Below are 27,698 nucleotides of genomic sequence, written 5' to 3' on the forward strand. Positions count from 1 at the left end.
CAGGAAGTGGGCTTGTTGTGCAAAGCATCCCAATTGACTATAATGGTTCAACATAAATTTGCTGGTATGTGAGCACCAAGTGGGGCTGAGGGCTCCCATGAAGGAATGCTGTTCCATACAAGCAAAAATCCCGTCTACTAAAAATAAAATTCTGGAGGGAAGTGTTAGCAATTCACTTAAATAATGCTGACAGAGTCCAGAGAGGAAAGTCTGGATATTACTTTACTGAGGAAACTGGACAGAAAAACAGTGTGTAATTTGAGGAGAAAGGAACAGAGAGGTTTTGTCATTCTTAGTTTAGACCAGTGGTTCCCAACCATTTTTTTGGCCATGCCCCAACTAAGCATCTCTAAAATACTGATCCCCCCGCCGTGACATATAATTCTTATTATTCAAAAAGTGAACTCCTATTCACATGCAGGAAGCCTAACTTGGTCTAACTCATTCCCAAATTGCCCCCCTTAAAAATCAAATTGCCCCCCTGTGGGGCATGTGCCTCACATTGGGAACCTTGTACATAGGGAGCACTTTTTACTAAACAGAGGGAAGACACCCTCAGAACCACACAGCCAATCAGAACACGTGCTACCTCAGTGAAGATCATGTCACTCTGCTTGGTTGCTAAACAACCCCCCCTCTTGTTTAGCTGATGTACTGGTAACAGAATTAACCCTTAAATTGCAAAGAGAATGATCCCTGCTCTTGGCCTTTCAACAGGGTGGTGTTTCCACCCTACCCTTCTCCCTGATGTGATAGTTTTCTACAAAGGGTTCTTCTTTTTGCTTTGATACGAGGAGAGTTCAGTCAATTCAGACCTCAGCTGCAGTCTGCATTGATGCATCTCACATACAGGATTACCTCCTTAACCTGCTGCCTGTGAAAACCAGGCCTATATCCAGAGAAAGTGATTGTTGTAAGTGAGGATGGCATACCAACGTTTTAATAAAGAACTACAAGAAGAAACAGAAGGCAACAGGCAACAGTGACTTAAAAATAACTGGTTTAATAACAAATCAGCTAGACCACAGCAAAGCAGTCACTTGGGTGATCTGGAAAATTCAGCTTGTTTTTTGAACTCTGCAGTTTGATTCAGCTAGAGAACTTGGTCATGAGTTCAAATCCACCTCAAGTCTTCTAAAAGCTGGAACTCTTGAAACCAACTGCTTTCGGTAGGCACCTTCTACATACTACATCCCAACGACTTTTGTTAAGAAAGATAGAAAAGGAAAGAAAACCAAGCGGCCTTTCTAAGTCCACCTCAACCGTGTGTGTGTGTGTGTGAATTTTGTTTATTTTACATCAGCCACATTACATCTTCTTGAGGCCCTGGCATTTTCTCTTCCTGTAGAAATGTCAACAAACCCAGCCATCTAGTTTCCAAGGATCTTCGGTTCACCTTTCTGCAGCAAGACGCCGGAGAACTTCTAGCGGTTTCCGGAAACCAAAGGGCACCCCTTCACTTAAGAAATAGTCGCAGATTGAAAGGGAGAAGCTCAGTCGATGTCTCTTGGATTGATGCCCTTGGAGAACCGGCCATGGCTGCTACTCCTCACTCCTCACTCCCCTCCCCTCTTTGCTTTTTCAGGCAGATCTAAGGATTAACCCCCACCCCTATTCCCCCCTTGTTACCACTAAGCCAAGAACACAACACGAGCCAGAAGTCTGGCTTCTTGGCCAAACAGGCCCTACCTACCAACTCACAACACTTGGCCTAACATTTAGTTGTCACGCTAAAGTACCCACACAAACCACAGTGACTTCCCAAGCTTGTTTTTTTTTGTGGGATGGGGGGAGGCTGCCGTTAAGTACCAACCCCCTTCTGCACCCAGCCACTCTCCCCTGCCTGGGGCTGCTTCTCTCACCAGTCCTGTCCCTCACGTTCCACCCGTGAACACCAAACAGCAACACCATCAGGGTAGAGCACAACCTGTACCCCGGATACAGGTCTCATGCATCCCCCATTCTGGACGTCAACAAAGAAAACCAATCCCACTACTGCCACCACCATCACCACTTGCTGCTCATCTGTGCCTCCCCCTCCCCCTTCCTCCCATGGGGCATAGCCTCTAGGAAAGTGGGTCCCCCAGAAACCCCGTCCTACGTGGCCCCCTTGCACTCCCCCACAGTGAGTTTCAAGGCTCCTTGCTGGTGCAGCGCCTTCAGGGCTTTGAACTCCAAGGGCATGGTGTGAGGGCTGGCCTGCGATGTGTAGCCGTATCTCAGAGTGTCATAGTAGTGATACTTCACGGGGTTCTGGTCTTGATCTCGAGGAAAGGGCCAGAAGCCGTAGAGATGGATCCGGTTGCAGAAGCGAGTGGCTAGGGTGTACATGAGCAGTCCGGTGGTTGGGCGTTTTATGTACACTTTGTTTGTCAGCCAATACCTAGGAGGGAAAAAGAGAAAAGAAGGCTGGAACTCATCGACCGAGGAAAGTGAACTGCGGCGGGTCAAGGACAGACAAAAGGAAAATGCTGGCCACATCCACTACGCAAAATTAAAGCGCTCTTAGACAACTTCAGCAGTCAAGAAGACTCCTGGGAACTTCAGTTTAAGCGTGCTGACCTCACAAAACTATAAATCTCAGTCCACCCTCTTCTTTCTTCTCTTCCCTCTGTCTTTCCTGGGAATCTGTCTCTTTAAGGCAAGGATGGGGACTCCCAGGCCGGTAAGAAATTTGATTCAAATTGACCTCATTTGCACTTTCTGAAACCTAAGCGATCTGAAACAGCCATTCTTCAAAATGTTCACACCTCCAAATTTTGCAGTTACAGTTCTTCAGCCAAATCATGTGTACAACAATGCAATTTACTGGGGTAAATGCATTTCTTAGTGAAAATGACATACAAAAATGCATTATATAGGGAAAATAGTGTGTGTGTGTATGAGAAACATTGCAAAAATGTTTATATTAGCCAAAGGTGTGTACAAAATTGTGTGTGTTAGGAGGAATTTGCACTAAAATGCTGGAGAATGATCACAAGGATTTGTTTATTTTTAATCACAAACCTGTGGACCTGTGGAAAACTGAACTCGTTTAGAGAAATGAGAAATCGACAAATTTGCCCCTCCTTAGTGTGTTGCAGGATCTCTTGAGGTTGGTGCAGAGGGAGCACTGAGGGCAGAACGTTTGAATTGGGGAGGGAAAATATCCTGGCTAGACTTCTAAATGAGGAACAAATTGCTGCATTATCTCTTTCTTCACACTCAGGTCAGCTTTGACACTGTCCATGTAGGCGCCAAGCACAGCTCTTCTGTTTTGCAAAACAGCTGAGGACCGTAACAAAAGCTAATTAATTTTGCAAACCCAAACGAAGGTGCCTCAAGTGCACGTGGGATGCCACATCAACGGCGCACCTTTTGCTGCTGGAGACTCCAGGTTTTAATTAGGAAGGGAGGCTGTCTTGAGGAAGACTGTAATTATTTCCCCCCACTGCCACCAAATTGGCCACACCAATCAGCCTTTCTGTTGAAGTCTGAGATTTGTGTCGACTCAGGAAGCTGGAAAAAGGGCTGAGGACCTGCTGTTTGATACCTCTTTTCAGCAAGCCATAGTGGCAGGGAGTATTTTCTTCCTAAGCCAGAAAAAGAGAATTTGTAAAAATAAATATCTGATAATAGGGACGCGGGTGGCGCTGTGGGTTAAACCACAGAGCCTAGGACTTGCCGATCAGAAGGTTGGCGGTTCGAATCCCCGCGATGGTGTGAGCTCCCGTTGCATGGTCCCTGCTCCTGGCAACCAAGCAGTTCAAAAGCACGTCAAAGTGCAAGTAGATAAATAGGTACCGCTCTGGCGGAAAGGTAAACGGCGTTTCCGTGCGCTGCTCTGGTTCGCCAGAAGTGGCTTAGTCATGCTGGCCACATGACCTGGAAGTTGTACGCCGGCTCCCTCAGCCAATAAAGCAAGATGAGCGTCGCAACCCCAGAGTCGGTCACGACTGGTCCTTATGGTCAGGGGTCCCTTTACCTTTTAAATATCTGATTTGGGGGGGGGCTTTAAGGGCCCCCAAGAGGTCCTTTTTATTGTACACCCCTGATGATTTTCTCATATTGACATAGAAACAGGAGAAGAACCTTCCTTCTCCCCATTTCTGATTCCCAGCAACTGTTATTCAGAGACATATTGCCTCCAGCAGTGGAGGTAAGACCCCCCTGGCATCACAGTGACTTAGAGACCCCTCCGGACTGCTGAGCCCCCCCACTGCCCCATTCATATACTGCAACAAGTCACTGATGCAACACTAGTGCATTAGTGGTAGAATTACACTCAACCACCCACCCACCATTCTGCTTTCTTAGCTCTCCTGCACTGCTTTCCCAGCATCCCTGCATTGTTGCCACAGGTCACTCCTGTGCTAAAGCGCAACAAATTGGAGTATGAAAAGTTAAAAGGACTTCAGCAGGATGTTATGGGGCACACACTGATTGCAAATGAAGCAGCAGGTCTGCCCCTAAACCTTTGCGGCAGCTAGACTGGTGACTGGGGGCGGCTGCCAAGACCACATAACATTCGCTCCCAGTACGTTTCCGAGCACAATTCAAAGTGTTGGTGTTGACCTTTAAAGCCCTAAATGGCCTCAGCCCAGTATACCTGAAGGAGCATCTCCACCCCCATCATTCTGCCCAGATGCTGAGGTCCAGCACCAAGGGCCTTCTGGCGGTTCCCTCATTGCGAGAAGCAACGCTACAGGGAACCAGGCAGAGGGCCTTCTCAGTAGTGGCACCCGCTGTGTGGAACGCCCTTCCATCGGATGTCAAAGAGATAAACAACTACCTGACAATTAGAAGACATCTGAAGGCAGCCCTGTTCAGGGAAGTTTTTAATGTGTGATATTTTAATTATTTTAAATTTTTGTTGGCAGCCGCCCAGAGTGGCTGGGGAAACCCAGCCAGATGGGCAGGGTACAAATAATAAAGTCTTCTTCTTCTTATTATTATTTGCAGGCACAAACAGTCTTGACAGCTCTACCTCAGAGTTTCCCAAACTTGGATCTCTAGCTGTTTTTGGACGACAACTCCCCCCATTCCTGGCCAGTAGGACCAGTGGCCAGGGATGATGGAAACTGTAGTGCAAAAACAGCTGGAGACCCAGGTTTGGGAAACCCTGTTCTACCTTCACTGTCAGAGGCGAGATTGGAGAGAGATGTGCTGTTGTTCTCAGGTCCTGCTTTTGTGAGCATCTGGTTGGCCACTGTGAGAACTGGATGAGAACTGGGCCTTGGCCTGATCCACAGGCTCTTCTTATCTTCTTAGACCCTCACCTGGAGAGTGCACTGGTCAAACGGGTATAGAAGGGATGGGATGATCTCTCGGGGCCCTTGTTACCTGGGCAGGAGGATGCCATGGCATCTTGGGTGCAAAGGAGCAGCACTGTGTAGTAATCAACCATCTGTTTGCAATCCTTGCCTTCCCTCCCCATTGGAGCAGAGTGACATACATGCCCACAAGACAGCTGGTCATCTTGCTGCCTTTTTGGCTGCAAGCGTGGACCTTGTCCGTGGCTTGGAGCTCTAATTGAATTAGCTCTTCCCAGCCCCAGCTGTTGGCTCTCCTCACCCCGCCCTCCCATCTTATTCATTACAGTGCGGACGTGTCTTTGCAACAGACAAGTCCTCTGCGCTTCTCTCGCCATCTGACCTGCTAGCCTGCGGCACTGTTTCATGGGCAGAAAACCAAACAAGCAGAGAAAAGCAACCCCTTGACGGACAATGTACACAGAAGATTTGTCAGCTGGACAGCCGGTTCCAAATTTAGATGCAAGAATCTTCCCCGCTGTCACCAATTCCTCCCCCTCCTCCCTCCTGTGGCATAGCCCAGGTGGCTTTCAAGGCCCCCAAAATCCAACAGCTGTTGAATTTCTGCTAGGCAATGCCTTAAAGGCACAGGTCCCCTGCCAGAAACAAAGAGCTGGCAGTCCTACTCAATCTCTACCATGATCTGCACAATTACACTTTGGCCCCATACCTTCCTGGCTCAGGATGAGTCAGAAAAGGAGATCCAAATCTGCTCATCCTCCACCTTGTCTGCCCTGGTGGCACCTCCAGGGATCCAGGGAACCTCTCCAAATTGCAGCAAGCCTGGCTGATAGCTTATGGCATGAGGCGACAGATGCAAGCACAGGTTTAGGAACCAGTTGATATGCAAAGCTTCTTTCATGAAATCCACTTAATTACAGCTTGGAAAAGAACAGATTTGAGTAACAGACCCTTGTTTCTCTTCCGGTCAACCCACCCACCAACCTTCTCCTTGCTGTGGAGATGTAGGATTAAGCTAGTCTTGAATTTACGCATAAGCTAAACAAGCTATAGCTTAGGGGCACACTCTCTTGGGGGGGGGGTCCCAAAAAATTTAAAGGGGAGAAAACCCTGGATGTACATTTCCAAAATATAAGATAAAAAGAGTTATGTGTGCAGGTCCCTTCTCTAACCCAACCAACAAACCTCCCTGCACAAAGAAATATAGCTCATGAAGAATTACCCTTGTACTAGTTTTTAGCTCTCTTTTTTTCTTTTTTAAAATGAGCATGGCATTTGAACATGAAACAAACAATCCCAGAACATGCTGTTTTGCTGAAGGCTCTGAACAGCGTACAGTTTTTAGAAGCCATCACTCAAAACTGAATTTGTGAGCGTCATCCCTGATGGGAGATGTGAGGCAGGCTTGGTTTAACTGGGATGCCTCTGCAGGGAACTTCATCTTTGATCGGTGCCACCAGAGGATGGCCTGGGAAGAGGGGCATTGCTTTCTCCTTGCAGGCTGTTTGTCTGCTGATCAAAAACAAGCAAGCATGCAAGCAAGGTACCTCTTCAAACTGCTTTATCTTCCAGCAGGGGAAAAAAGATACGTGGAGCTAGTATATATTCCCCTACGCGTTAAAACAACGACGATACACAGTTGGGTGTTGGTGATTTTGTTCAGTAAAACAGCCCACAAGGAAAGTTAAGCATCCCTTTCTCTCTGCATCTCTGCTCAAATTCAGATAAATACAAGCTAATGCAGGAGTAAGGAACCTTTTTTGGACTGAGGTCTGCATTCCCTTCTCAGCAACCTGTTGAGGGCCACATGCTAGGAGTAGACAGGGCCAGAGCAAAAGAGAGCAGAGCAATGAAGGTGAGTTTTATTCTTGTGAAGCAGGGCCTGTGAGGGGCGTGGCCTAGAGATTAGAGGTGTGGCCTGGGGAATAGAGAGGTTTGGAGGGCTGGATTTGACCCCAGGGCTTGAGGTCCCTCACCCCACATCCCTGCACTAAAGCATCAAAGACAAAGACCATCAGAAACTGTTCTGCATGTCTCCCAAGAGCCAAATTTTAGTGCCTTTTCAGCGCGGGTCGCCGAGCTCCTCACCCTCTGACGGCGTGCAGCAGCCGCAAGGATGGATAGGCGGTGCGGACGTTGATGCGGTGCTTGAGGATGAGCTCGTTGACCCACTCCACACGCTCCTTGCCTCCTTTGGCCATGAAGGCTGGGATCCAGAGGATGCTGCCGTTGAGGCTGTGCAGGCGCTGGAGCAGCTTCTCCCGCCAGGTGTCGTTCACCAGGTCCTCGAAAGCACGCTGGATGACCGATGGGTTCATGGTCACCAGATCTGTCTTGGTTCCCACGTCCTGGGTGTACTCTTGGACCGGGGCGAGGTTGCACCTGGAAGGGGAAAAGTCAGGGCACATACCCAGGAAGTGGACATTAGAGCAGGCACCAAAAGAGGGTCTGAAATGATCAGGGAATGGGTCTGTTTTTTGGCGAGGAAAAACCCTTTCTGACCCGAGGTTCCATTCCTTTCTGGGAAACTTCCTACGGGTTTCATGTCAGGAGTGGTGGTGCATGAGGCCATGGGCAAAAGAAGGTTGCCCAGCCAAGAACGTGGCACTTGGACAAGGAATCCCACCTCCCTGTGTAGCATGTCAGCAATGGTCACAGTCTTATTTTGAAGCACTGGCTTCAAAGGAGGGATGAAGTGCCTCAGCCCCCATTGCTTCATGCTTCCTTTCCCATTGTGTAAAAGTCATACAGACAACCCACAGAAGTTAAGAACAAGGCATGAAGAGTTCTGCTGGACCAGACCAAGGGACATATAGTCCAGCATTCAGTTCTCACAGTGGCCAACCACATGGCCCAGTTGGGAAGGCCACAAGCAAGACATGAGCACAATAGCATTCTTCTGCTCAGTTTCAACTGCTCTGTGATACAGCCTTCATGTAGTGGTCTAGGGTCCTTGGAAGTTGAAGACCCTCTACTATTTCTTTATCAGGGTACCTGCCCCCGGAATCCTAGAGCTGCCCAGTCAGCATGAAAGGGGAGCTTTTTAGCCACCGTATGCCCTGAAGTGAAGCATTTAGGAACACTCAAAACACAAGGGGCTTCCCTTTCAAGAGAATGGTGCTCAAGTTCTGTTACGTACAATTGAACATCAAGGAAAACACATACAGTGGTATCTCGGGTTACAATAGTGCTTCAGGTTAAGAACTTTGCTTCAGGATAAGAACAGAAGTCGTGCTCTGGTGGCACGGCAGCAGCAGGAGGCCCCACTAGCTAAAGTGGTGCTTCAGGTTAAGAACAGTTTCGGGTTAAGAACGGACCCCCGGAACAAATTAAGTACTTAAACCTGAGGTACCACTGTATTAATTCACTCTGAAAGAATATATTGGAGCACTGCAAATCATTTGCCCATGTATGTGCATGGAAAGTTGCTGAAAGGCAACGCATGGAGATCTGCACTGATGCATCTCTACACAATGCATCTCTTATTATTATTAATATGATTATTGTATAATTACAAGATTACTGTATAATTTTGGCAGGTGGTATCAACTTAGAAAGGTGTGGCTGTGAGTGGGGAGTAGCTGTGACTGTCATGCACTTCTGAATTTCTCACTACACTACTGCCTTCAAAGCTTCAAAGCCTTATCCTCCGTGAATTTGTCTACCCCCCTATTCTATTCTGCCTTTGACTAGATGATCCTTGGGGTTCTCTACCAAGTCTACGGTTCATTTAAATGCGAACAGAATTAGATTTCTCCTCCACCCCTAGTTGAGATGCATGGTTTGGTTGGGGGTTATTTTAAAGAGAAAGGCCTTCTTCAAAGCCGAGTGCTGCTTCTTGGAAGCCACCATTACCTTATCACAAAGTTGTGAGCATCTATTTCCTCTCCACAGCTGCTGTTCAACAGGATGCCTGAGTTGCCCACAATGGCGCATGTCTGAAAGTGTTTGCCTTTCAGTGGTGAAGTCCTGGGCAGGAGAGCGTAGAGATTTTGGGAAACGTTCATTGTGCTGTCTCTGTCAAACACATAGTGGATAATATCCCCAGGCTTGAGAGTTCCCTTGAGCACTGAGATGTCTTTTTCAGCATCCAGAAATTTCAAGATGTGCTTTCTTTTAAAAGAAAAAAGGAGGGAGAGAGGCAATAAGTCTAGTTAGGAACACAGGAAGCTGTCTTCAACTTAGTCAGAATCATTGTCCTTCTAGCTCAGCATTGTCTACACCAGGGTTGGTAAAACTTTGGTCCTCCAGCTGTTGCTGGACTGAAAAGGTAAAGGACCCCTGACTATTAGGTTCAGTCGTGACCGACTCTGGGGTTGCGGCGCTCATCTCACTTTATTGGCCGAGGGAGCTGGCATACAGCTTCCGGATCATGTGGTCAGCATGACTAAGCTGCTTCTGGTGAACCAGAGCAGCACACGGAAACGCCATTTACCTTTCCGCTGGAGTGGTACCTATTTATCTACTTGCACTTTGACGTACTTTCGAGCTGCTAGGTTGGCAGGAGCAGGGACCGAGCAACAGGAGCTCACCCCGTCGCAGGGATTCAAACTGCCGACCTTCTCATCGGCAAGTCCTAGGCTCTGTGGTTTAACCCACAGCGCCACCCGCGTCCCACTGTTGCTGGACCTTTGCTAGTCCACCGTTGCTGGACTACAACTCTCATAATCCCTGATGATAGTCCATGCTGTCTGGGACTGATGGGAACTGTAGTCCAACAACATCTGGTGGGCCAAAGGTTCCTCAGCCTTGGCCAACACTGATTAGAAGAAGCTCTCCAAGGTTTCAGACATGGGACCTACCCAACTGTGCATGGAGATGTTTGGGATTGAACCTGGGACCTTCTGCAGCTATAACCCTTTCAGAGTCAGGCAGCTAGTTATGTAACCAATGTGATGTTCTCCAGATGTTCCTGGATTGCACCTTCCATAATTCTTGACCACTGGCCTTGCTGGGTGATGGGAGCTGCAGTTCACCTACATCTGGAGGGCACCATGTTGGCTACCTCACATGTAAGCTGTGCCTTGATGCTATGGTTGTGCTGTCTTAATGGTATGGTTGTGATGTTGAGGGTCCTCTGCCATGGAGCCATCAGTAGACTGCATCTAGAAGGTTGTGGGTTCCCCATCCCAGCCTTACATTTTTTGTATGCCACTCTGCAAGTCTTTGGGGCGAAAGGATAGTGTATAAACAAACAAACAAACATTTTTACATATATCTAAAAGGCTGCCACATATGCAGCACAAAAGTGTCATTTTCTTGAAGGATCTCTTTACACACACAAACCATGTGTGCACAAACCCCATTCATGATGATGACAGGCATTTCACTGTAATAATAGTGAGGCTGCTGTTTGGAATTTATAATGCGAGTGTTCCAAGCAGCTCACATCGAAATTATCTCCGTACTGCTTACATCAACCACCTTGGTGGCCGCATTCCCTCCAGCTGGGGGGCTGAGATGAAGGGATTTGCTGAAGGCTGCCCACTGAGCTGATAGCAGAGACAACATTTGAACTGGCGGCTTCGTGACTTAGATGCTGCACCAGCAATCCTCAGTCTTCACTTCCCATGGTACTCCTTCTACTTTGGCCCCCAGCTCCCTGCTGCTGCTCTGTCTGGAATTACTAGTAATGCTGCCCAAACTCAAAATAACCTGGCTTGTAAATCTAATGCACTTATGAGGGGTCAGCAAACTTTTCCAGCAGGGGGCTGGTCCACTGTCCCTCAGACCTTGTGGGGGCCCAGACTATATTTTTTTTGGGGGGGGGGGAATGAACGAATTCCTATGCCCCACAAATAACCCAGAGATGCATTTTAAATAAAAGAAAACATTCTACTCATATAAAAACATGCTGATTCCCGGACTGTCAGCAGGCTGGATTTAGAAGGCAATTGGGCCGGATCCGGCCCCCGGGCCTTACTTTGCCTACCCATGGTCTAGATGATCCCTGGGGTTCCTTCCATCTCTACAATTCTATGATTCCATGAAATCTGCCACGTTTGTAAATTCCCAAATAGAGAACGAGCTTTGCTACAATGGAATTTAATATTTTTTGAATATTTTTTTAGAATAACTGAGATCAATTATGGGTCAACTTATTCTTATCTGGTTGGAGCGGTTGTTTTATGTTGTTGGGTGATATTTGTGGATGAATGCTTTTATTGCTTTTCTGTTATGTTATTAGTGCTTGTCTTCTTTATAAGTATTTTTATATTTTCTCCGTAAACGGCCTCAAGCCTTCTGCTGACTGTGTGAAATGATGCACAAATTGAATAAACTAAACCAACCAAACAAAAAAAAATCTGTAGATGCGTCAAAATCTCGAAACAAGCGTCAAACTTTCATCCAATCTTGTAACACTGGATTTTGATGTTCCCCTTCCTAGAAATTAGATAGTACCTGATCTTCAAAGAGAGTGTCTGGTTGTGTTGCCATTTGGATGGAGCTGGATGGTGCTTAATACTCTCATTGCTTCTGTCAACAACAGCTGGAGATAAGGAGCCATTTATTAACACTTCGGCTCTGGAGAGAAAAAGAGAGAAAGGGAGAGGTGGTGGCGGAGGAAGAGAAAGAGCAGGATCCATTAGCACAGATTCCAGCAAGACCTCTCAAGATACCCAAAAGGATTATGGACACTGTAGTTCACCCTTCACAGAGTTACAGTTTCCAGCAACCCTGAACAAACTGCATTGCCCAGAATCCTTTGAGGGAAATCACGTGCTTTAACGATATAGTGTGTACACAACCCTTGTGGAACTCAGCAAGGTGAGGGGCAAAGCTAGAATTGTTTGATGCTGCCTGCCATTGGCTCTGGCGCCACCTACTGTTGATCTCCCTGCTTTCTGCCCAATCAGTCTCAATGACTAAAAGCTGCTGGTGGTAATGAGATAGGAGAGTATTGCGGGAGAGGTGGACGATTCTGGGTGAACAGAGGGATGATTAAGCAGAACAGGAAAGGAACAGATATCTATGAGGTGAGTTGAAAGAGCACCATCCCACATAAAAGAGAAAGGAGGGAGGGGGGAGAATATGCATGAGAATGTGTGAGCATGAGTGTGTGTATGAGAGAGAGAGAATGAAGCAGATTAATAGCCCTCTTAAAGCAAAACACAAATGAACGCAACATCCAATTTACGAACCTATTAGGTTTGCCATGTAAGCTGCTCAGTGCCGATCTGATTGCACCTCTGCTTCCAGAATTCCTACAGGACAAAGGAAATGCATTATTCATCAAACTGGTGCCTTTTCGCAAAGCTTTTGCTCAAGCGTTGGTGTGATCTTCCCTTTGCTGTAGTCTGGAGGGCTCCGAAGTTAGAAGCTTTCATATATCTATCATGTGTAGGTTCCAGGGCATAACGTAAAGGCACACTTTGTGACTGGAGGCATTTTCTTGTAATTAAATATCTTCCAAGAATTCTACAGAATTCTATTGGCCACAATAAAATATTTACCCTAGCAGGTGGACTCCAGAAGCGATGGATGGCTAACCCCCATCAGCCCAGCCCGCCCAGCTGTCACCTGGTCACTGGCTTCCTCACTAGGCAGAAATGGATTGTATTTCTATTTAAATTACAGGGTTGTCTCTAAGATAGCACAGAATGAAAGCCACTTATACCTGCCCAGCTGGTGAAATGTTTTGCACCAGCAGAACTTCACTGTGCAATTGAATTGAGAAGCAGCTTGCTGGTAACTGTGTTGCATAGTAGATTGCGCAATCTGTTGCACAAGAGGTTTCTGCTAGCACAACAGTTGCATTAGATTACTTTGCTGTGCATCATTAAAGTGCTTCCATTTGTTAGCCCGAGAGTCCTTGCCAGAAGACAGAGAACACTGGATGCAGACCATAGTAATTCTTTCTAAGCCTGCATATAAATATATGTTTATTAATATGCACACACATGCAATTGCATAATTAACATGTGCAATTATATAATATGTATAATCGGTGCTTTTTTTCTAGGGGTAGTCGAGGGTATGCAGTACCAGAACCATTTTTTTCCTAGAAGAAAAGCACTGTATATTATACACCCACCCACACACCTGTGTCCTTTTGGGGAGTTGATGCTTATGTGGACACCCTACTAAGGGCCCCTTTACTCCGGTATCCACAGGAAGTGGGTGGTGCTGTGGTCTAAACCACTGAGCCTCTTGGGCTTGCTGATCAGAAGGTTGGCGGTTCAAATCCCCGTGATGGAGCAGTGGCGTTGCGTGGGTTGTCAGCACCCGGGGCAAGGCAAGCAATTTGCACCCCCTAACCCATGGATTTTAGCAGGGGGCAGAGAGCTGCGAGTGCGAGCGCGCCCCCCCCGATGTTGTGCCCGGTGCGGCCGGCCCCCCCTGCACCCCCCACGCTACGCCACTGTGATGGAGTGAGCTCCCGTTTCTCTGTCCCAGCTCCTGCCAACCTAGCAGTTCGAAAGCATGCCAGTGCAAGTAAAATAGATACCACAGTGGCAGGAAGATAAACAGCGTTTCTGTGAGCTCTGGTTTCCATCATAGTGTTCCATTGCATCAGAAGCGGTTTAGTCATGCTGGCCACATGACCTGGAAAGCTTCCTGTGGACAAACATCAGCTCCCTCAGCCTGAAGCAAGATGAGTGCCACAACCCCATAGTCACCTTTGACTGGACTTAACTGTCCAGGTTCCTTTACCTTTACCTTTTACCTTACTCCAGTATCAACAGTGACTGATCGGCTGTTTCTGGGAAGCTGACTAGGGCACTTGAAAGCCACAGCTATCCCTCCTATTGTTTGAACACCACCCTGAGCACCTGATATTCAGAGGTCCTCTGCCTCTAAGATCGTATCCAGATCATATATCTAAAGCAGCTGTACACCTCTTTAACAGTTGTGGCTTCCCACAAATAATCATTGGAAGGGTAGTCTGTAAAGTTTGTCACAGGAGAGGGAAGCAACAGTGACCTTACTGTGGGCATCTGCTATAGACCTCCAAGCCAGACTGAAGACTTGGGTGATGCCTTCCTAGAGCAGATTACCAAACATTCAGAAAGGAGAGCTATAGCAGTCATGGGAAACTTCAGCTACCCAAATATCTGTTGGAAATTAAACTTTGCCGAGAATGTAGGGTCAAACAAATTCCTCAGTTGCCTTGCTGACAATTTCATTTTCCAGAAGCTGGAAGAAGCAACAAGCGAATCAACTATCGTGGACCTGATCCTCACCAACAGGGAAGAACTGCTCAGTGAGGTAGAAGTAGTGGGAGACTTGGGAGGAAGTGATCAAGTTCTCTTGGAATTCAGTCTGCGGAGGAAAGGGAAAACTGAGTGTAGTGGGATGTGCACTCTAGACTTTAAGGATTCTGATTTCAAAAAGCTTAAAGAACTACTGGGTGAGATCCTATGGTCAGATATGCCCTAAGAGAAGGAAGCTCATGATGGATGGGAGTTTCTTAAAGGTGAAATACTGAAGGCACATTCGCAAACAATTCCAATACAAAATAAAAGTAGGAGGCATCTAAAGAAACCAGTGTGGTTGCATAAAGAATTTATGGATGAACTGAGATTTAAGAAGTGATGACGAAGAAAATTACAAAGGTAGGGTATACATGACTAGCCAACACTTGCAGGGAGAAGGTCAGGTGGGCTAGAGCCCAGGATTGCAAGAGAGGTTAAAAATAATAATAATGATTTATTTATTTTTGCTATGCTCAGAGCAAGAGGAAGAATAAGGAAGTACTATTTCCTCTGTGTGAGAAAAAAAGGAGAAATGCTATTGAGCAAGTGAGATAAGGCAGAACTGCTCAACACCTACTTTCCCTCTGCCTTCTCCCAAAAGGAAAACAGTGCCCAACCTGGTGATAGTATAATAAATGATGCAGAGAGGGAGCTGCAGCCCAAGATAGGAAAAGAGGCAGTAAGGAAACACCTAGCTGCTTTGAACTGCATCCAAGGGTATTAGCGGAATGTGCAGATGTAATCTCAGAGCCTCTGTCTATAATCTTTGAGAATCATTGGAGAACAGGTAATGTCCCTGCAGACTGGAGGCAGACAAATATTGTCCCCATCTTAAGAAATGGGGAAAAGAGAAGCCAGGTAACTAGTGACAGCTTGACATTCAAGCCAGGAAAAGTCCTAGAATAGATAATGAAACAGGTGGCCTGTGAGCTCTTGGGAAAGGAAGTTGTGGTTACTAAGAGCCAGGCTGGGTTTCTGAAAAAGTCATGCCAGACTAAACTTATTTCTTTAAATACACACACACACACACACACACAGAGAGAGAGAGAGAGAGAGAGAGAGAGAGAGAGAGAGAGAGAAAGAAAGAATTACAAGCTTGGTGGATCAGGGGAATGCTGTGAATGTAACGTATTTGGATTCAGTAAGGCTTTAGGCAAAGTCCTCCATGATACCCTTGTGGAGAAGCTGCTAAAACGTGGCCTAGGCAATGTTACTGTTAGGTGGATTTGTGTTGGTGGTTGACTGACCAAACCCAAAGAGTGCTTACCAATGGTTTCTTGTCAGCTTGGGGAAAGTGGCAAGAGAACTTTCAATGTACATTGTAGCGGTAACCTGCATCTGGAGAGACCATTTAGGGCAGCCAAGGTTCAGAAAAGGGCAACCAAAATAATTAAGGGGGATGGAGTGATTTCCTGATGAGGAAAGGTTGCAGCGTTCGAAATGGTGAGGAAGAAGTGACACGCTAGAAGTTTATTAAATTATACTTTGCATGGAGAAAGTGGATAGGGAAAAATTTCCTCCCTACTACTGAAAGTCGGGACGCAGGTGGCGCTGTGGGTTAAACCACAGAGCCTAGGACTTGCCAATCAGAAGGTCGGGGGTTCGAATCCCTGCGACGGGGTGAGCTCCCGTTGCTCGGTCCCTGCTCCTGCCAACCTAGCAGTTCGAAAGCATGACAAAGTGCAAGTAGATAAATAGGTACCGCTCCAGCAGGAAGGTAAACGGCGTTTCTATGCGCTGCTCTGGTTCACCAGAAGTGCCTTAGTCATGCTGGCCACATGACCCGGAAGCTGTACGCCGGCTCCCTCGGCCAATAAAGCGAGATGAGCGCCACAACCCCAGAGTAGGTCACGACTGGACCTAATGGTCAGGGTTACCTTTACCTTTACTGAAAGCCATGAACAGCCAAAGAAGCTAAATGCCAGAAAATTCAGGACAGACGGAACAAAGTACATCTTCATGCAGCTCATAGTTAAACTCTGGAACTCCCTCCAGCAGGAGGCAGTGATGGCTTCCAAGATGGGTGGCTTTAAAAGAGGATTGGACACATTCATGGAGGGGAAGGCTATTGGAGTTGAAGAACAGCTGGAGGGCCACAGGTTCCCCTTGATGGTGGACATGTACACTGTATTCCATGTGTTGGCAACCTTGAGGCTGGACTACAGCAATGCACTCTCTGTGGGGCTTCCCTTGGGCCTGGTTTGGAAGCTCCAGCTGCTGCAGAACCAGGCAGCCAGACTGCCGGTGGGGGCATCTGGCCGACAACATGTGACTCCGTTGTTAAATCATCTGTACTTGGCTGCCCATCTACTACTGAGCCAGGGTCAAGGTCCTTGAATCAAGCTACAAAGCTCTGAACAACTGAGGCCCAGGATACCTTAGGGAACCCCCTGAACCCTTATATCACTGAGATTGTGTGCAGGCGTGTCATTTACTTCTTCCCAAGTCTGCTTCCCCAAGAAACTGAGCCATTAGTGCTCTGTCAATACAGATCCAGCAGGTGACTTCGAGTTACACCTTTGCTGGGAACTTTTATTTGTTCTCAGGCTTATGCAGACAAGATAAACAGTTTCTGTGGTAGCTAGCTGATGATCTAAAAAACCCAACCACCTGTGGTTTTTATTGTGTATGTATAATTGTTGTGAACCATTTAGATTTTGTTTTTTAAATCAAATTTCAGGTCCCCAGTATTTTTAAAAGACAAATAAATAAACTAAGTGCCCATGTGTAGCTTCTTTTCTACTTTACTTGACACCTCACATCATTTTCAATCTCTGCCATTCCTCCTTCTGGGAGTTAAGTGTTTGATAAGTACTCTGAGAAACAGTCGGATGCCCATCTTCCCAAGGCTGCAGGCAGCAGCCGAATCCACTCTGCTGGTTCATGTGTATCATTTTCCTCAGCAGATTCTTCTTCCCCTTGCCCTCCCCCTGCATCCCCACCCAGACCTTTCATCTTTTTGTGCTCAGCCATTCAGTGGCCTTGGGAAGAGGGAGCTCACTTTCATGTCTCTTTATTGTTTGCCAGTCCCAGGGAGAGGAAATCCAGGAGAAAGGGCCCTTTGTTTGCTAAAGAGCAAAGGGTGTGTGTGTGTGCATCCATTTTGGCTTTACAGGTGGCCTAGGGCACCCTTCCCCAACCTGGTGCCCTCCAGATGTTTGGAGTGAAGCCCCAGCCAGCACAGCTGTTTGATCCATGTGTGGTTTAAAGATTCACAATCTTTATGAAAGGAGTGGAAACCTTTCCAGTTAGCAGCACCTAGACAGCTGAGGTCACATCCACACCAAACATTTTAAACACAGGGCTTTCCCTCAAATAATCATGGGAACTGTAGTTTATCCTCCCAGTGCTACAATTCCCAGCTCCCTTAACAAACTACAGTTCCTGGGATTCTTTGTGGGGGGGGGGTGCATGCTTTAAATATACACTTTAAATATACCAGGCAGAGGGCCTTCTCAGTAGTGGCACCCGCCCTGTAGAACGCCCTCCCACCAGATGTCAAGGAAAGAAACAACTATCTGACTTTTAGAAGACATCTGAAGGCAGCCCTGTTTAGGGAAGTTTTTAATGTTTGATGTTTCATTGTGTTTTTAATATTCTGTTGGAAGGCTCGGCCTGATGGGTGGGGTATAAGTAATAAATTATTACATTATTTTAATTATTATGGATATGATCTGAACAGGTATAATTCACCTGCTCACGATCTGTAAGCTACAATGTGTTGTACTTCTGTCTAAATTATGTTAATTCTTTCCATGGATATGTATGCAAATTGGATGCAGACTGTGCAAAGAAAAACCTGGGTATTTGCAGAAAGGATCACTCTCCCATAAGTCCTATCCTCACATAGCTCCTGGCCTTGAAGCTTCTCTACCCCATGGCTGTGGTAAGCCATCAGAAAGCCCGTTGCATGACATTTGTAGCAAACCTGATCAGCTCTGCTTCCTGGGCTGCCTCTTCCTGGAGCAGCAAAACCAGTCATGTCCTGTCACACATTTTGTGTTACTAGATGTCATGGGAGAGGAGGGTGGAAGATGACTGAAGGGGGTGCAGAGTAGCTGTGTCTTCTTTGAGTGAAGGGATCTCCCATTTGAGCACAGCCTCCCCAGACTTGATCTCCCCTGCCCAGGACAAGGGGAACCTCATATTCCTGCCTCGCCAAGACGACTTGAGACCTTGCACATCAATGTTTAAAGGTCTCATCTGCTCACGTTGTCACAGCCTGGCAACGAGGTGTCTAAAAAAGCTCTCCTCCGAAACAGCAGGTACTCTCTGGGGAGCCAAATAGTTCTTCAAAGCCACGGCAGTGAATTCTAGCAACGTCTCTGCCAATAAAGTCAAGAATTGCCTTTCACTGTAGCTATACAGAACTTCTCCTTCTTCTCTTGGAACCATATAAGGAGGAGGAGGGTCAGGAGACAGACCCCTGCAGTTCAAATTATGCCCTGAAAGGAAGGCAAGATAACTCATAACTTTCAGGTTTAGACAACTGGGGTGGATGGCTTTATAGTGCAAAAATCCATACCTTACCAGGGAGACTCAGAATATTATGCTTGTTTTATGCTTTTCTTGATTCAGGGCTGTGTCCACCACATTCTGTCTGCTAGCACAAAGTCTCTTGCGCTATTGGAGTTTTTATGTTGAGCGGCAGAGGAATTCAAAGCAACAGTTGTGCTAGAAGGAACTTGTTGCACAACAGATTGTGAAATTTACTGCACAGCAAAGTCACCAGAAACCTGCTTATGCATTCTTGTGTGCAACCACGTTTTGCTGATGGCAAACCTTTCACCAGCAGACAAGTATGCTGCTAAGTGACTTTAATTAGCACCACAGCCTTTAGGTTTTACATAATTGTATTCAGAATTGCAAGCATTCGTTTTTGTTTCATCTCATTTTAACATTTTATCTTTCTTTTTAAAGGGAAATTTACCAGAGAGAATTGGCATTTCACATCTGTTTGTGTGGCGGTTTATTCAGACTTGTTCTGTGATGACCAGATACAAATACACCAGTCTAATACTACTGCTCAGAAGTAAGGATGGGGAGAAATTTGGTTCACAGGAATTCACATTTTAATGTGAAACTACCTAATCTTCATTCTCTGAAGCAATAAGAGAACTGAAACACAATTATCCCCAGGTTCAATCCTTTGCCTCTCCAGGTAAAGCTGGAAAGTCACAAGCCAATCATTGTAGATATTATTGAGTTAGATAGGCCAGTGGTTTGACTCAGTAAAGAACGCTTTACTCCTGTATATGCATTGTTGTACGCATGAAATACAATTGCAAAATTCGGAGGTACGCGAAATTTGGAAAAGGGCTGTGTTTTGGTTTGTGTAACGCTTTAGAAAGTGCAAAGGAGATAGATTTGGATCGAATTTCTTCCCCATCCTTGCCTCCAAAGATACCCCAGGAAGCATGGAGGGAAGAGAAGAAAGAAGACCAGAAAACAAAGAGGGAGAATGTGGAAAGTGGGATCTAAAAGGTCTGCTTGCTGAGAATGGGTGGGAGCGGACCGGGGGTGGGGGTGGGGAGACCAGCATCCTATACATAAATATAGCCTGACATGATTGTCATTACACTGGGACCGCCAGACCAGAACCGGCCACCGGCCCATTTCACATCTCATCCCTGTCTCTTCCAGTGGTTGCTCCTGGTTAATTCAAAGGCAGGTTATTATCCCTCTGATAACCTCCCTCACCTGCGCCTCATCATTCACACTGTATCCTGGTGTAGGAGAAGGAAGGAGATGGTGAATTAATTTTTGTTGCTGTTGGGGGGGGTCTGTTGGGAATAAAATAACCGCAAGCTGTGTGCCAGGCAGAAACTGGGCACCCTTCCTAAGGCACTCTCTAGTGCCTAATTGATTTCATGATAAAGGGGAATGATTAGGACACAATGTGATTTTTCTCAGGGTGGGGGGGGGAGAGGGACAGAAATGTGGATGGGGAAGTGATGCCCTGCTTCTCCTTAGACGACCCAAGTTTTCAGGTGTAGAGAACTCCTGGGCCTCCAGATGTTTCAGCGTGGTGCTGATAATGCCAAGGCACCGCAGGTTCAATGCCCATAAGGGACAGCTGCATATTCCTGCATTGCAGAGGACTGGACAAGTTGATCCTCAAGGTCCCTTACAACTCTATGGTTCTGTGATTCTATGATTCTCTGATCTACAGCTCCTTTGGCTTCACTGACAGGCACTGATGGGTGTCCCTAAACATCTGGAAAGTCATGGGTTCCCCAGTCATTGAGACCAAGGCCTTCTACGGAGAACCCTCTGGTGGATTTAGGGTTAAAAACCTGAGCCATCTCCACAGTCTCACAGCTTTGTGGGAGGGATTAAGTGCCTATAGTAGGTGTAAGGTAAAGGTAAAGGGACCCCTGACCATTAGGTCCAGTCATGACCGACTCTGGGGTTGCGGCACTCATCTCACTTTATTGGCCAAGGAAGCCGGTGTACAGCTTCCGGGTCATGTGGCCAGCATGACTAAGCCGTTTCTGGCGAACCAGAGCAGCGCACAGAAACACCGTTTACCTTCCCGCCGGAGCGGTACCTATTTATCTACTTGCACTTTGACGTGCTTTCAAACTGCTAGGTTGGCAGGAGGTGGGACCAAGCAACGGGAGCTCACCCCATCGCAGGGATTCGAACCGCCCACCTTCTGATCGGCAAGTCCTAGGCTCTGTAATTTAACCCACAGCGCCACCCACATCCCTATAGTAGGTGTAGGTTTGCACAATTAAAGTGCAACAAATGGTGCAACAAATCCATTTAAAATAATAATAATAATAGACTTCTGGCGGCTTGAAAAATGATAGGGAAATCTGCTGTAAAGTATAGTATGAGCAAATTACTAATGGGACTAATGACTAGACAGCCCTTGAGCAAATCAGGATGAATACCAGGTGAGTCTTCATTGTCTTATGACTGCCACAGAATCAAATCAGCACAAATGCTCAATCAAGTTCTAGTATAGCTTGTTTCCAGGCTATCACTGTTTTCAAGTGGGATTCAACCACACATGGACAAATTTAGGTTGTGCGATTAAAGCTGATTGGGAGGTTTTTGTGCCACAATCTCACTTCCCTAAAAGATTGGACTTTTTTGTGATACGGAAAGTGGTGGAGAAATGCCCTGGGAAGTGTGGAGTGATGCTCGATGCAACATCATCTAACCTTCCTGCAAACATATCAGGATGAATGCTCAATGAACACATTATCTGGAATCGGGGGGCGGGGCATGCCCCATTTTGCTGTTTGAGGGATCTTCTGCCTGGGTCTTGCTTGCAGGTTTCCCATTGGGGCATCTGATTGGAACAGGGTGCTGGACTGAGGCCAGAGATGGAAGGAAGAGATAACCCCAACTAGAGAAGAATGGCAAATCAATTTGATGGACTATGCTGAAATGGGAAGCTTAGGAATCAAGAAGAGACGAAATTTTTAAAAAAAGAATGGGAAATGTTTATAATGTATATATAAAATCAGTGTGAACAAGTCAAAACATTAGCAGGATCTTAAACACACTTGTGGGATGCGGGTGGCGCTATGGTGTAAACCACTGAGCCTTGGGCTTGCCGATCGGAAGGTCGGCGGTTTGGATCCCCGCGACGGGGTGAGCTCCCGTTGCTCGGTCCCAGCTCCTGCCAACCTAGCAGTTTGAAAGCATGTCAAAGTGCAAGTAGATAAATAGGTACCACTCCAGCAGGAAGGTAAATGGCGTTTCCGTGCACTGCTCTGGTTTCACCAGAAACGGCTTAGTCATGCTGGCCACATGACCTGGAAAAATTGTCTGTGGACACACGCCAGCTCCCTCGCCCAGTAAAGCGAGATGAGCGCTGCAACCCCAGAGTCGTTTGCGACTGGACTTAACTGTCCGGGGTCCTTTACCTTTTTAAAACACACTTGTAATGTAATAGAATGTATAGATAACCTAGGAAGATGAAAAATTGGAGAAGTATTGATATGCAGTTGAAAACAGAATCAATAGGACCCATGGAAGGGATGGGGGTAAGTCAGGAGATTCAGAGTAATCTCGATAATTGGATTGGGAATTGTTTTCATTGTATGTTCATATTTTAGAAAATCAAATAAAAATGTAAATTTTTTTAAAGGAGCAGGGTGCTGGACTGGATGGGCCATTGGCCTGATCCAACAGGACTCTTCTGCTGTTCTTCTGTCCTATCCCATTCCAGTTTGGCAAGTACCAAATCTCAGACCCTCCAAGTGTCCCTGTTTTCCAGGGGCGGTCCCGAATTTACAGAAACCATCTTGGTTTCTGATTTGATCCCAGAATGTCCCGCTTTTCCTTAGGATGTCCCTATTTTCTTCGGAGAAATGTAAGAGCGCATGAATCTCTCCCTCATGACTGAGGCTCTTCCCTTCTGATTTATATCTAGAGGGACTTTTCACAATTGCACCTCTAAAGGTGTACCTTTTAGTTAGGGCAAGTAAGGAGCAGTCCACCTTCTGGATACCTGCACAAGAAATTGCTCTGGTTGTGCTTCCTAATTGAAAGGAAGAAGGTGGGCTTGGAGTGGTGTTTTGTGCCAAAATGCAGCAGACAGTCTGCTGCATCAATGGCTACTCTGGAGTCACAACAGTCTTTAATTACGTGATTGATTTCTCATGGCACAGTCTGAGAACTACATTTTTACACATTGCTCCATCCGTATCTCGACTAGCAGCTTCCCCTTCAACTTGATGGAGTGCTCCTCCCTCCTTGGTCTAATCAGGACCACACGCTCCATCACAGAATAATAGGAAAGTGGAAGAGCTCTCTTCATTTTATCCTCTACTCAGCCTAAGACAAGATTGACAGCAACATCTAAGGCAGAGGTGGAGAGACTCTAACTTCTGTCCTCCCTCCCTGACTATTTGCCAAACCCATCCCTGACCGGGAAGTGCCCACAGCAGATATCCACCCAACCCTTTTCTCCAGAATGGCAGAACATAAGAAAAGCTCTGCTGGCTTAGGGCAGAGAATTGTCTACTCCAGCATCCCTCTTCCACGGTGGCCAACCAGATGCCCCAGTGGGAAGCTTGCAAGCAGGACCCGAGCACAACAGCAGCTCTCCCCTTTTGGGATTGCCAGCAACTGGTGTTCAGAAATCATCTTGAATTAGATTGACAAATGGTCTCAATCAGCACAAGACAGTTTCCTATGTCCCCAAACAGCCTTTCCCATGGCAGTACAAGTCCATAAGAACATAAGAAGAGCCCGGCTGGATCCAAAGGCCCACCTATCTAATCCATCCTCCTATTCTCACAATGGCCAACCAGTTGCCCAGCTGGAAACCGAGAAGCAGAATCTGAGCATTTAAAGCACATTTGGAGCATGTGGCTTCCCCCGAGGAATGCTGGGAACTGTAATTGATGTGTTGCAGAGCTGCAGTTCCCAACATCCTTAGCAGTTCCCAGTGTTCTTTGGAGGAAGCAATGTTCTTTAAATGTATGGTGTGTATGGTGGCACTGTAAAGGCACCATACATTTAATGCACACTTAAAGAACATGGATCTGAAATTATTACTCCGTATTGAGAGAATTGCACTCAGTACCAGCCCCGGGGCACTGGGGCACTCCTCTTACTTAATACATTCCCTTCAAAACAAACACTACAGCTGGGTCCTACAAGTGTGGAGTAGGTACACAGAGAAGGGGAGAACCATTGCAAAAGGGCTTCTATCCATGTCACAAGCACTAGGGCAGAAAAAGGATAAGTGCAATGAATGGTTATTGCCTCTCTGCTAGATATACCTGAGGGACATTTGTGGCACTGTGGTCTAAACCACTGAGCCTCTTGGACTTGCCAATCGGAAGGTTGGCAGTTCGAATCCATGCAATGGGGTGAGCTCCCGTTGCTCTGTCCCAGCTCCTGCCAACCTAGCAGTTCGAAAGCACACCAGTGCGAGTAGAGAAATAGGAACCACTGTGGTGGGAAGGTAAACGGCATTTCCATGGTGTCCCATTGTGCCAGAAGCAGTTTAGTCATGCTGGCCACATGACCTGGAAAGCTGTCTGTGGGCAAACGGTGGCTCCCTTGGCCTGAAAAGTGAGATGAGCGCCACAACCCCACAATCGCCTTTGACTGGATGTAACTGTCCAGGGGTCATTTACCTTTTACCTACACCTGAGCATGATGCCTAACACTTTCCAGCTTTGCCAACAATGCCATTGCCACTGCCCCTGGTTGTCAGTGGAGTGTGGTGGATCCATGTCTCCCACTTTAAACTTCCAACATTTCACAAGTGCTTAACCTCGAGCTTTTCCGTACTTCTTGCATTAAACCAGCCCTTCTACAAGTCCCTATCCCAAGATGCAGAGATGTAGCTCAGTGGCAGAGCATCTCCTTTGCACACAGCAGGTCTCAGGTTCAGCCCCTGCCTGAAACCCTGGAGAACTACTGCCAGTCAGCATAGGCAATGCTGAACTAGAGGAGCAACTGTATCTTTCATAGAACCAGAAAACTGTGGAGTTGGAAGGGACCCCAGTCTTCATGTAGTCCAACCTCCTGCAATGGAGGAATCACAGCTAAGAAAACCCTAACAGATGGGCATCCAAGCTGTGTTTAAAAGCCTCCTGCGAAGGAGAGTCTACCACCTTCCCAGCTCATCTGCTCTACTGTTCTTACCATCAGAAATTATTCCTCAAGTTTTGTTGGAATCTCTTTTCCTGTAACATGAATCCATTGGTTTGGATCCTCCCCTCTGGAGCAACACAAAACAAGCTTGCACCTTCTTCCACATGACAGCCCTTCAGATATTTAAAAGATGGCTATTGCGTCATCTCTTAGTCTTCTCTTCTCCAGGCTAGGCATACCCAACGCCCTCAACTGTTCCTCATAAGGCTTGGTCTCCAGACCCTTGATCATCTTGGTTGCCTTCCTCTGCAACCAAGTTCTAGTTTGCCAATATCCTGCTTAAATTGTGGTGCCCAGAACTGAGCACAGTACTCAGTGGGGTCTGATATAAGACAATATAATGGTACTATTACTTCCCTTAAACTGGACTATTACTTCAGTTGATGCAGCCCAGAATTGCATTAGCATTTCTTGCTGCAGAATCACACTGTTGACTCATGTTAAGCTTGTTTTCTACTAAGACCCCCTAGATCAGGGGTAGGCAACCTAAGGCCCAGGGGCCGGATGCAGCCCAATCGCCTTCTAAATCCAGCCTGCAGACGGTCCAGGAATCAGCGTGACATGAGCAGAATGTGTCCTTTTATTTAAAATGCATCTCTGGGTTACTTGTGGGGCGTAGGAATTTGTTCATCCCCCCCCAAAAAAAAATATAGTCCGGCCCACCACACAGTCTGAGGGATGGTGGACCGGCCCATGGCTGAAAAAGGTTGCTGACCCCTGCTCTAGATCCTTTTCACATATACTACAGGCAAACCAGGTGTCTTCCTTCCTATATTTGGGCATCTGATTATTCCTGCCTAACTGTACAATCTTACACTTGTCCCTATTGAAATGTCATATGTTAGTTTTGGCCCAGTTCTCCAATTTGTTAAGGTCATTTTGAATCTTGATTCTGTCTTCTGAGGTACAGTATTGGCTACCCCTCTCAATTTGGTATCCTATGCAAATCCTCTTCAATTCCTTAATCCAAGTCATTTATAAAACTGTTGAACAACACCATGTCCAGGACAGAACCTTGCAGCACCCCACTTGTCAAGTCCCCCCCCCAGGATGACGGGGAGTTCTTGGTGAGTACTCTTTGGGTTTGGTTAGTCAACTACCTACAAATCCACCTAATAATAACATTGTTCAGCTTCTTCGCAAGAGTATCATGGGGGACTTGCCAAAAGCCTTATTGAGATAAAGATATGCTACATCTACAGCACCCCCCTGATCCACTAAGCTTGTAACTATCAAAATAAGGCATGAGGTTCTCCTGTGTCCCAGAGGAGAGACCAGAGCTCAGTGGTGGAGCATCTGCTTTGCACGCAGAAGATCCTAGGTTCAACCCAGGGGCATCTTCAGGTGGGGCTGGGAATTTTCCCTTCTGCCGGTTAGGGCAGACAGCACTGAGCTAGATGGAGGCAGCTTTCTTATTTCCCGTTTCTCTCCCCCCCCCCAACTTCCAGCCGGTCCACGCCCCCCTCTCCGCTCCCGCTTTCCTGATCTCCCCAAGACCCTCATCGATTGACTCCTTAACCCCCCAACTCCCCCACAACTGCAGCTGATAAGCCTGACCCCACCCTCGAACCTCACCCCGCGCTGGCCGGTACAGGGGTTGGGGGCTCGGTCGGCGAGAGGCTAGAGCGAAAGCGCTCCCCCCTCGCTACTGAGAGCTCTAGCAGCCGAGGCAGCGCGCGCGGAGACAAAGAAACTCCGGAGTGCCCCCCCTCGCCCAGCCCACCCACTCCTTCTCTTGCAGCCCCCCTTCCACTCCATCGCGCCCCCTTCCTCATCCTCCTTCCCCAGAGAAAAACCATCCTTTGTAACCGCACTCCCCCCCCCCCGCAGAGGTTTTCCTTCTCCTTTGTAAACCCCCCGCCAGCATCATTTCGCATCGATCCCTCTTTTTGGAAAGCCACCCCCGTGCTAAAAGTGTCCCCTACCTTACAAGCCCCCCTCCGCCACGCCCCCTGCCCGAACCAAATCAGAGCTTGATTTCCCACCCCACCCCACCCGGCTACTCCAGCCCGGCTCCAAGCCCCCTGCTTCTCCCAAACTGTTTTCCCTTAGCGCCCCCCCCCCCAATCGCGCCCTCCACAACAAGAGCCACCTGGATCAGAGTGCAAGGACGCGCGGGGGAATCGAACCCGGCTCCATTGTTTCTTTTTTACCCGATTTCCAGCTCGATCTCGGAGATGTCCGCGAAGATCAGGATCCCCACCAGCAGCGTGAGCAGAGCCAGCGTCCAGCCCCGGCAGGGCAGCGGCGGCGGCGACGGCATGGCTCCGGGGCGCAGGGAGAGAGAGCGAGAGAGACCGGCGGGGCTCGGCTGGGCTGCAGCCGCCGGGGCGCCTCCTCTGCCGGTCCAGAGGCGAAGAAGGTCCCGAGCGCAGGAGTTTGGAGATCTCCCAAAAGAGAGACCCCACTCCCACCCCTTACACACACCGCTGCCTACAAGTTGAGGGCTCCCTCTTCTCTCGGGGGGTCACCGCCTACTGCATCCCCAGGCTGGGAAGCTGGGCTTTCATCCTCGCGAAAGGGACCAGCCAGGACAGAGCCGCCGCCTCCTCCTCTCCAAGATTTCTTGACACTGAGAGGGGAGAGAATGAGTGAGAGTAAGAAAGAGAGAGAGAGA

At 47.4% G+C, this 27,698-nt stretch overlaps 1 protein-coding gene across 1 annotated transcript; it reads right to left on the bottom strand.

The window, feature by feature from the left end:
- Window positions 1-983: 983 nt before the first annotated feature.
- ST8SIA2 (ST8 alpha-N-acetyl-neuraminide alpha-2,8-sialyltransferase 2) lies at window positions 984-27,698 on the bottom strand. The gene is made up of 6 exons (XM_083586888.1): window positions 27,235-27,698; window positions 12,395-12,457; window positions 11,655-11,777; window positions 9,108-9,365; window positions 7,341-7,634; window positions 984-2,383 (listed from the first exon to the last, which is right to left on the bottom strand). The coding sequence occupies exons 1-6, from the start codon at window positions 27,342-27,344 to the stop codon at window positions 2,098-2,100; spliced, it is 1,134 nt and encodes a 377-aa protein (XP_083443014.1). The 5' UTR covers window positions 27,345-27,698; the 3' UTR covers window positions 984-2,097.

The sequence above is a fragment of the Podarcis filfolensis genome, assembly GCF_964270895.1.
Source record: "Podarcis filfolensis genome assembly, chromosome: 14".
NCBI classification, from domain to species: Eukaryota; Metazoa; Chordata; class Lepidosauria; order Squamata; family Lacertidae; genus Podarcis; species Podarcis filfolensis.

Excerpts from the sequence above, each read along its gene's own strand:
- ST8SIA2 (XM_083586888.1), bottom strand. The coding sequence starts at position 27,344 with ATGCCGTCGCCGCCGCCGCTGCCCTGCCGGGGCTGGACGCTGGCTCTG. Across the intron at positions 12,458-27,234 it reads GAGATCGAGCTGGAAATCGG|GAATTCTGGAAGCAGAGGTG; the intron begins GTAAAAAAGAAA and ends TTTGTCCTGTAG. Across the intron at positions 2,384-7,340 it reads CTGCTGCACGCCGTCAGAGG|GTATTGGCTGACAAACAAAG; the intron begins GTGAGGAGCTCG and ends TTTCCCTCCTAG.